This window comes from Sceloporus occidentalis, unplaced genomic scaffold (genome assembly GCF_023333645.1).
Source record: "Sceloporus occidentalis isolate IW3139 unplaced genomic scaffold, rSceOcc1.0.p SCAF_7, whole genome shotgun sequence".
NCBI lineage: Eukaryota > Metazoa > Chordata > Lepidosauria > Squamata > Phrynosomatidae > Sceloporus > Sceloporus occidentalis.
In genome coordinates, this window is record NW_028316987.1 from 78747567 (window position 1) to 78758634 (window position 11068).

The window sequence follows — 11068 nt, forward strand, 5'->3', positions numbered from 1 at the left end:
AGCAGAGCAAGGCCTTCCCACAAAATTTCTCTCTCTGACTGCTATGAAGCCACAAAAAATAGTTGCTACCATTTAAAAAAAAAATTGACTTTGTATTTGGGAGAAACAGTTTGTGCCTGTTGTTTGGGGGGGAAAGGGACTGCTGCATATGAGCTTCAGGAGTGGGTTGCAATCCCATTCAGGTTACACAAGGACACAAACAGTTGCGAGTTATGGTTGTTTTTCTTTTACAGGTAAAAGACCTCACGAGTGTGGGATCTGCAAGAAAGCATTTAAACACAAACATCATTTGATTGAACACATGCGACTGCACTCTGGAGAAAAGCCCTATCAATGTGACAAATGTGGCAAACGATTTTCGCACTCGGGGTCTTACTCTCAGCACATGAATCACCGCTACTCCTATTGCAAAAGGGAAGCAGAAGAACGTGATAGCACAGAACAGGAAGAGACGGCACAGGAGCACCTGAGTCATGAGCACGAAGCGGCGGGGGCTTCTCCCTCACAGCTTGACTCCGACGAGAGGGAGAGCTTAACAAGGGAGGAAGAGGAAGACAGCGAAAAAGAGGAGGAAGACGAAGACAAAGAGGAGGGGGAGCTGCAAAAAGAAAAAGAATGTGGAAAATTACAAGAGGAAGAAGAGGAAGAAGAAGAGGAGGAGGAGGAAGACGAAGAGGAAGAGGAAGTAACTGAAGGTAACATGAAGGTTGAAGAAACTGTAAATGAAGAAAACAGTATTAAACAAGAAGTTCCCCAAAAAGAGGAGCCGACGTTAGATGAAGCAGCAAGTAAAGCTTAACTGATTATGTGGTTTTGTACAAGGAAAAGAAAACGCAACTGGTAATGAAGTTTGTTCTATACTCTACATGCTTTTCATGGAAGCACAGTAGCCTGTGCACTGTGATTCCTGTTCACTACTGTGTAACAAAAATGAAAGAAAGAAAAAACAGAAAATATAAAGATATATATATATATCCAGGTGTGCCTGAACCTCAAACCTAATAATTTTTCACACAGTTTTCAAAGTTAGGAACAAGTTTGTGACCTGAAACAGATTAGAAGAACATGGTGACTCTGGAAGCAAATAGTTAACATGTTGTAGGAAACATGTTTTATTTGATATGTGTTGGACATCAGTTTGTTTTTATCAGTATTATTTTTTCTTTTTTCATTCTTGGTTTTTTGTTTTTTGGTTGGTTTAATTTTTTAACTGTACAATTGGGAGAGATTTATGTTGTTGTTTTTTAAAAAAAAATTATCAGTGAAACAATTCTGCTAATTCCGCTTCAGTATTTTATTATATTTTTAAAATGTGAGAACTTCTGCACTACAGAATTCCCTTACGCAGAAAGGTATGATGCAGTTCCAAACAGTGCTTGACTACCTTTGTAAATTCAGCATAGAAGGTAGCAGTTTATAACATTTAGATGTTGTTAGTAGAACATGTTCTCATTTAAAGTGTATTGTTAGCCTTAAGGAAGCAGCTGATAGAAGAACCGAGGTTTCTTACTCATGTGGTTGAAAATGTAGTTTGAAAAGATTGTGGTGGGGTTCTGATTGCAGGGACTAACAGTGTTAATACTGGTGAGGACAGCCAAGTTGTCAAAATCAGTGTTTGTAATTGTGTCTGGGGTATGTAGTTAAAAAATATATATATGAAGGATATGACATGAAGCTTTGTATCTCCTTTGGCCTTATGCAAGACCTTGTGTGCTGTAAGTGCCATTTCTCAGTATTTTAAAGGCTCTGACCAGCCTTTCTCCAATGTGTGGCCTACAATAACTAGCATTTGTTGATTTGTATTGAACTTCTGTAAACTAAATCATGGGGGGAAAACACTCAGCCATTAGAAAAGTAAAAGCACTGGTACATTTCGTAATGTAGTTCTTCAGTATTATTATGTTTTCTTTAATAACTTACTTGGAGAATTTCTCTAGAGTAATTATGAAGGGAAATTTCTAATCTGTTTTATTGGTTCACTCAATTTCAGACACATACATAATATGTTACTGGGCTCATATGTTTCCAAATGTTAGTTATTCTGGACCCCATTTATTGACAATGTTAGCTGATTTTAACCTATCAGTATTATTTTATTTCTTTTAGTTTCTAGATCTGTGCAACATTTTGTACTGTATGTTTTCAAACCTGGCAGTATTAATACCCTTCTTACTGACATATGTACCTTTTTAGTTTTAGAAAACTTTTATATTTATGTGTCTTATTTTTATATTTCTTTATTTATTACACAGTGTAGTGTATAATACTGTAGTTTGTATTAATACAATAATATATTTTAGTATGAAAATTTGGAAAGTTGATAAGATTTAAAGTAGAGATGCAATTGGTTCTCTTGCATTGAGATTTGATTTAACAGTGTTATGTTAACATTTATACTTGCCTTGGACTGTAGAAGAGAAGAATTAAAACGGGAATGTATCAATTTTACAATTGCAATCAATTCATTTTATCTTTTCCCAGTTTTTAATATAAAGCTCTTAAATTTTGAAATTCACTGTGTGTAATAGCATGATGCTCTGCAGTTTTATTAAGAGATTAACCTAACCATAAAGCACTCATTTTCTTAGGTAAACCAAGCTAGAATAATCTTCTAAACAGTGTTGGGAACAATGTTTAACATTTCTGTGCCAATTTGTTCCTGTTTTCATGTATGTGAGTTACAAATCTGAAACTTTTTTTTTTAAGTTTCTTGTTACATCATGGTCATTTTCTAGTTTTCTACCAGACTCCCCATCTCACAATAAAAAGCGTCAACAAGCCTGACTTACTGTCATTATTGTCGTAATAAAGTAAAATGATTCTTTAGCATATTTTATATTGCAAAGATTGCATACAAATAGTTATTTCCACAGGGTGGAATCATAAGAATCATGGAATTGGAGGAGACCACAAGGGCCATCCACTCCATCCCTCTGCCATGCAGGAATATACAGTCAAAGTACTCCTGACAGATGGCCATTCAACCTCTGTTTAAAAACCTCTAAAGAATGAGACTCCATCACACTGCAAGGGAGTGTATTCCACTATGAAACACCTCTTACCATCAAGAAATTCTTTCCATGTTCTTCCCAAGTTATTAGCTTTGATTTCAGTGTTCGTACATTGTTAATGTTACAGATGTAACTGGGAAGGTTCAGGAAGCAGGAGACATAATGTAAGCAAACTTTTTTTAAAAGCATCTTAACCTCATTACGTAAATGAAGTTATAAAATCACACTCTGGATCCTGCAGCCCCCAGGCAGGATCATACAACTGTTTCACTGTAAAAGGATATTTTCCATTTAAAATAAAATAAAACAGACTATGCATGTGGCTAGGCAGCCATTCTTTTGTTTTCTAAAACATTTCATCTGATTTCCTGGAATGTTGGGTGGGTGGGTGAATTATTCTCATCACCAGCTTTACTCAGTAGATCTAGCTTTTAGTAGACTATCAAAATGTTAACTCATCTACAGCAATAGTGCCAGTCATACTTGCTTTCATATTTCCACAGGACAAATTAGGGGCTGAGCAGATGGGCCAGGATGGCATGCCCATGCCAGCCTGGGACCTGCTACCACCATGCTTCCCATACCTCTGTCCATCATTGCTTCAAGTTAGTAGATGCCTGTCACTGCGTTGGTTGCAGAAACAAGGTACCTGGCTGCAATCACATGGCCAGGCACCCCATTTCCATGTCCAACATGATGACGGGGGTCTACCCGTAGCTACAATGGATGGAGGTAAGGGGCATGTGGGACCATCTGATCAACCAGGTTTGCCACAGAGTTTCTAAAAAACTCAGTGGCAAACAATGTGTTGGATTATCTCATGTTAAAGACATTTTTCCCCAGGATCGGGAGGGATCTTCCAGATCCGCATCTGGTATGGCAGGATCTGGCTCAATCCTGCCCCTGGGTTTTTTGCCTGAGTTGTCCAAACAGGACAGCGTGAGGCTGGAGGGATCACTGGGAATATCTGAAAAACAAACTTGATTATAGACTATGGTAGACATAAGCATGAATGTGTGTATCACAAGCAGTGGCAGTTCAGCAACACTTTCCTGAAAGTGTATCACCTGCCTCAAATTTTGCTTTATTTCGGGGCAAGTAACTGGTTTGATCTTGAAGGGAGAACAAATCTATTAGACCCAGCATATGTTGCACAGGGTTGGCACCTGATGCAGCAGTTTTTAATCTCTTCCCATTATTGGTTTGTGCAGTTTTTAGATCTGCTAGAATGTCTTAACATCTGGGTTATTATTTAAAGCTGTATTTTTGTTTTCTTATTTGTACAACACAGAACATTGATGGGCTCTTTTGAAAGTGAACAGGCCAGAGTTTCTGCTAGTCAAAAAAAACCAGCCGAAGCATATATATTTACATCTTTTTAAATTGTCAGATCTTTGTTTATAAGAAGTAAAAAGAGTAAACTTATAAATGCATTGCTGACTACTCACAGTTTTCTATACTGATTTTCTATACTGATCACTAAAATTATTTTGATATGAACTTCATGTCATTGTTTCTTCTTCACTCATTCCAACGTTTTACTAGTGAACATATGCTGGTTGTTGTTCCTGTATAACCTTTTTTTAAGCAGGTATTGTCACCTAGTGTTTTGTGTGTCAGTAAATGCTTAACTAATATACTTAATGAAATAAAAAGTCAAGTAATAAGATTAGTCTTTTATCCTTGGAGGTAAATGTGGGATTAGGATGTCAGTAGCATAATACAAAATGGTTAAGAATTCCTTAATATAAAATTACATTTGTGCCATGTAAATGTGAATTGTGTTACTAATATGTTGTAAAAAAAAAGTTTCTTTTAAAAAAAATTTAAATTTACATTCCAAAAAGACCTCAATTGCACACAATAATGTTGCAGTATAACAAAAGTCGAAAAATGAAAACACCAAAGAAAGGGAAATAACCACATTACTCATAAGTTTCTATAAAAGCTGACCAAATGTCCAGTTATAAGTCCCATTTCTAAATTCGATCTGTACATCATTCTTTCGAATGCTGCAAGCATTGTTAAGTCTTCTATGCATTGGATTACAGGTACAGAGAAATGATCTTTCCAGCAACAAAGATTAATTTTTAACAGTCAAAAGGCATGAAAAATCCACTGCCATTGTCCATTTGTTAATTTCCAAGTAAGAAGTAAGTTATTCAAAAGGCCATGCATGTCGCTGAATATCAAGGGACTTTTCAAAACTGAATTTACTTGTGTGATTACTTCCTCCCAAAGTATAGCTACTATGGGACAACTCCAAAACATGTGTTAAGGAAGCGTTAGCAGTACAGTGCGCCCTTCCCTTATGAGGGGGATCTGTTCCAGACACACACATCCCCGCGTAAGGGAAATACTGTGTATGCTCAAGCACCATTGAAAACAATGGGGGTTGTGTCTAGGGCATGCGCGCCACTGTCTCTTTCGGTGCGTGGCTTTCAGTGTAAACTGAAAGCTGTGTATGATGTGCCTGCATATGACGTGGGTGTACTGTATTACATCTCTAACAATTTTCTGATTTAGAAAGCCTTTTCCTCAAGAGACATTGTAGTGATCAATATATGCGAAAAAGCCATTTCTGCTGTATAAGATATAGTCAGAGTTATACAGAGTTACAGCTATGCTAGTAATAAATATTAAAACTGATGGCCATTGATTAGTCAGAACTGGATATTCCAGTTCTCTTCCATTCTTGCTGTAAATCTCACATGTCATATTTATTTATAGATAACAGAAATTAATATATATTAATTGTTGATTTGGATACTTGGTTGACCTCACTTGATGTCTCTAATATTAAGGGAGCCTCAGATGTACCTACAGCTGCAGGGCGAAATCTGGATTGTAACAAGTGTTTCAGTCGTAAATGTCTATTTTGCTGATAGATGTAGTTTAAACTGTTCATGCAAAATTGAAAAAGACAAAACCTCAACACCAATCCCCATTGTTGGCCCATACCTTCCATTAAAAAAATGGTTCCTTACCAATTTTCAAATCTGGATTATCTCATAAATTCAATTTGGCATGAGCATATGGGTCAAATAGTAACTCATAATATTTGCCACATGGTTCTCACTGCTGAAATTGACAAAACAATGTCTTTTTATAAAATGAGAATCAAGTGCAGTGCAATTGAATAGAGGCGCCAGAAATGACTCCAAGGTTGACCATAGTGGATCACTTACTTTAAGCTGATATGTCTAGAAATTAATGCAAGATAAGAAAAAAGCCCAATGATATGTAATAAGATCTGGAAAGCTGAAATTTCCCTTTTTTTTTCTTGGATTTTTCATCCTTTTCATTGTAAAACTGCAAATCCAATGATTCCATAGTATGGAGCTACTGCACATAAATGGTGTCAAACTGCATTATTTCTGCAGTGTAGATGCACCCATCTGATTTGCAGAATCTGGTTCATACTTGAGGCCACTGTTTTCATTATATATGGCCAGTTTTCACCTAACTCACATGACTGCTCTACAGTCAAGCTGTTCTGGGTTTGTTTAAGTGATTCATTCCTGATTCTCTGAGCTGTTTTAAGCATCTTCACCATGAGTGTTTCTGAATTTCCAATAACCCCTCCAATTCATTTATTCCTTCATTTTTTTCAATACACTTTCCCAAGCAATTGCAATTTCTCAGCATAATGTTTTTGCTATTTTTGCTAATGCTTGCAATTTTCTTTTCTTTTCTTTTTAATCTTTCAAATTGTCTGACTTGAGGTGTAACTGGGTGGTTATATCACATGAGTCATATGGCTTTTCATTTCTTAGTAAAGCTTTGAAGAGACTTGTCATGAGAATTGATCACATTGGACATCAGTCCAACAGATTTATTCTTTGGAACATCTTTTTAAAATTATAACTTAATCTTAACGCTTATGCATTCTGATAATCAAACATTTACTCAGAATTGTAAATTGTTGGTTTGTTTAGCTCTGTAAGTGTGGTTTTTCATTCACATGGCAGCTAGGTTATTCTCATAGACCTGTTCTCCTTGGATTGTGAAGACAGAAGCTCTTGAGCTAGAAATAAATCAAAGATCTTTCCCATTCTTGGATTCAAGTTAGACATTTATTCTAAATCAAAAACCAGAACAATGCCCAATAAAGCACAAACTTTTCGCCAAATGCAGCTTATGTGTTGTTGTTGTTGTTGTTGTTGCTTAATTGCCATTCCCTATGGATTAAAGAAAACTCCATAGTCCACCAAAAAAAATTCTCTGTGTTTGTTGAGCATTAATAAACAAACGAGATTATCAAGAGAGCATTGTTGACAACCCTGATGTGTATTGCAATGTCCAATGCCAATAATATGTGGTTATTTTAAGCCCTTGCAGCCAGAATTGTCTTGCTGGCTTACCCTTGCATGCCACAAATAATGCAAATATAAGTATTTTTTCAGACACTGCAAAAGAATGCATTGCAGTGGGGCCTCTGTATCCACGGGCCTGTTATCTGTTGATTTTGGCATCCATGGACACCAAGCCCCCCATTGTCCCCAATGGTGGTGCTTGCACATGGCCACACTAGCAGGTGCACTCATGTTGCGCCACCATTAGGTAGTATGGGACTTGAGGTCACATGTTTTTTGATATCCATGGGGGGGGGGGTAGAACAATCCCCCATGGATACCAAGGTCTGACTGTATTTGCTTGCATAACAGTTTTCTTAGGGACAGGCCATGGCAGCCAAGTCGATGACAAGCACAGCTCCACTCCCCAACCCAAAAGAGCACATACCAGTCAGTCATTCCATTTATACCCCATCTCTCTCTCATCATCAGATCCTAAGCAGCTTATAAAAATTAAATTAGAAGTTAGCTAAAATGTACATTGCAGAAGTTAAAAGACAATACTATTTAAAAAGGTTTTTAAAATAGTTACAAATATATTCACGTTTATTAAAAATAGGATAAAAACATATCACACCACTATCAGCAGTATTCCACCAAATAATTTTTAAAAAGCACCCAACTGCCTGCCTGAATAAGAAAGTCTTAACTGGTGGCAGGGAGAAGTCAACTGGACTTCTCATGGAAGGGAGTTCCACATCTTGGGAGCAGCCACTAAAACGGCTCCTATGGCTGCACAAAATGATGGTTGTGATACCATGACAAAGGCCTCTCCTGATAATCTTGGCACTCAGGTTGGCTCATCTAGGGAGATAGTCTTTCAAATATCAGCCAGGAGACTCAGGAAATCCCCTTGTCACTGTTGTCTCCAAATCTCAACTTTCCATTTGATTAGTATCAGAGAGGGTCTCAGCCAAAATCTATTAAATTTAAATTTAAAATAATTAGCAAATGCCATCCAGTCACAATGCTCACAATATTACAGCCTCCACAAATTCCGTATCCACAGATTCAGCCACGATTCAACCATCAATGAATTCCTTATCCACCGACTCAACCATACATTATATATTCCAAAAAGCAAGCCTTGATTTTGTCATTTTATACAAGGGGTACCATTTCTGGTTTGTATCCACGGAGAAGGTCCTGAACCAAACCCCAGCAGATACCAAGGGCCCACTGTACTCACTTTGCTTGGCTTGATCCAAAGTACCCCTTTTACAGGCACAGCTCAGATTTTAATATGCTGACCAGGACAACTAAAGGAGCAGTGTGTCAGCAAAGATGAAATGTATTTAGCATTTATGGGAAAGATAAATGCAGCGTGTGAACACATTTTCAGAAACCAGAATGAGAAGCACATGAACATCAGCATTCTTTTCAGATAATATCAGCATACCCAAAAGTAGTCACTGGTTTTTATTTTTTGTGGGGGAGGGGGCTGGAGTTTAAATCTTGAAACTGGTAAATGTTTCAGCATAGATTGCCAAGCACTGAAATAGAGAGTAGCGAAGGGCTGGAATAAACACTTTTAAACACTACATTGAATGAAAGACCAGGTCCTATAAAGTACAATAGGCTGTTAGACTAGAGGAGGATTGTGTGATTGCGAGGTCATTGATGGGTTTCCCCCCTCAGTGAAAAGGGACGGGTTGAGGACAAAGCAGCTATGAATGGGAGGTAGCATCATGCGATAAATATCACCCCTTTTTCCCTGGTGTAATAGCAGTTTAAAAGGCACATCTAGTAATCTCCTAAATCCCAATTGCCTTTCTCTAAAACACTAAAGAAAACATACAACGTGTATTTGAGATGACATTCCATTGGATGAAGTATGTTCTGCATTTCCTATGCATTCTCCCCTGCTAGGATTGTTTATTCTCTGGCAGTGTTTTTGTATTTCTGGCATTTAAAACAACAACACCTGGATGGAGGGCTGAGCAGAGGCCAAGAGGAGCTACAGATGGTCAAAATGGGGAATGGAATGGAGTCGTTTCTGGACTGAACTATCGCTCTAATCAAAACCTCTAGTCCATGGATCACACATGGGCCATGAAAACTAGGCATGAGTTTCAGCCTCTTTTTTGTCATCGTTCTGGAGATACAAGAGTGAGGTCAGCAGTTCCACATTTTCCTCACCACCATATAAAAATGTATAGAGGTACTATTTTTCCCCCTTTCATAGGCAAAAATAGAACGCGGAAAGCCAGAGGTTTGGCCTAAGGTATTCATTATTAATTCTTTCCCCATTTAGACATTTATTCTGTTTTTCTACAGTGCTTTGCCATGTAAAAGTAATACCTAAAAGCAAGGTTTTTTCAGCTCACACCATCATGTGATTTAATAAGCTAATTTGACTGTCACATTTGTTATTACAATGTTTCCATCATACTGCTTAATATACAGTATCTCACTGCTCTGAATTCTCTCTCGTATGAGTAATCCACAACTGTTAAATGAGACCATTGACCTCGGTTTTTTCTTTTTTGCAATTAGCATTCTGTCAACCTGTATTTAACAGGTACGTGCTGGTGTGACCTGCCCCTGAAGCTGATCCTCCATGTGCATCCCTTTTAAGCTAATGTGTACAGAGCACTAAAATTATGGATGTGTTGCTCTTTCTAGAGAGAGGTTTCCTGGCAATAAAGTAGTCATTCTAGTCGTTTTTTTGACAGGACATGCCACTAGTCCTCAGCTTCCTTGCTCTTACGAACCCCCCAGTTCACTTATCATAAAACAAATGTAGCTATTTTTGTTCGTCAGATACTTGGACCGGTTTAGTACTTTCTGAGTCTCGTGTAAAAATCTTATTTGTGGGATCAGGAAGAGAAGCTTTATAGAGGCTGAGCATATTTTATCAAAGTCATTTTGCTGCCCCTGTTTTTTCCTTGCTGCATCGTGCATTAGATGCATTACTCATCTGTTAACAAGAAAGTGTTTACATCACCATTGTGCTTACATCTTCCAACAGCACATGTTATAGAAAATTCATTTTAATTAGCTGTAAATCCTATGCTAGGGTAGGCTGATATTTCATCTGAAGGGAAGCAGGAGCCTTAAGATGTTTACGAAACATGACTTTAAAGTGTTTGTGGGCAAATGCTGTAAACTGTGTCCCTGGTACGACCAGACAAATAACATTTCATAGACTCTGTCCTCTATGGATTGTATATACAATTATAAAGAAAGCCATTTGCAGTAACAGAGTGGAAGACAGTCTGGGTTAATTGGTGCAGTGGAACCACATAATGCATTCAGGCATAAATAATTGCTTTTAGTTTCATTGTTATTTGTTTAGCTTTATTTAAATGTTGTCCTCAAAATCCATCCTTAAAACTGTCCTCTCATTTCCAGTAAGCTTAAATGAGCAACCAGAGGCTATCAGCCTATTCTGCATCATGTGTGCCGCCCCCTCCTAAACTGATATTCTGAAACCCTCCCCAACTGGCCCTACTCTCTTCTTTCTTGATGATATATGACAACAAGTCAAGAAGCTGTAGTACATCAAAACAACTTTATGGTTTAGGATTGTTGATTGATTTATGGGGCTCTGCTATATAGTTCATCTGTCTTGCTTTTAACTAATTGATGAAACTGATTAAAAATCGGCCCCCCTGTAGCACAATGTGAGAGGTGCCTCTGTTTCTTAAACTGTTGCAAGATATTTTATGGAATGAGCTGTTTTGTTGGCTACACGTCATG

At 37.6% G+C, this 11068-nt stretch overlaps 1 protein-coding gene across 2 annotated transcripts in view; it reads left to right on the forward strand.

Annotated features, from left to right (window-relative positions):
• The window catches only part of ZEB1 (zinc finger E-box binding homeobox 1), a 111491-nt gene extending 108707 nt beyond the window's left edge, over positions 1-2784 (forward strand). For both annotated transcript variants that reach the window (XM_089533460.1, XM_089533461.1), the window contains exon 9: positions 234-2784. In XM_089533460.1, coding sequence (XP_089389586.1) covers positions 234-799 — 566 coding nt within the window. In that variant the 3' untranslated portion in view covers positions 800-2784. The remainder of the gene's footprint in view (positions 1-233) is intronic.
• Positions 2785-11068: the final 8284 nt, after the last annotated feature.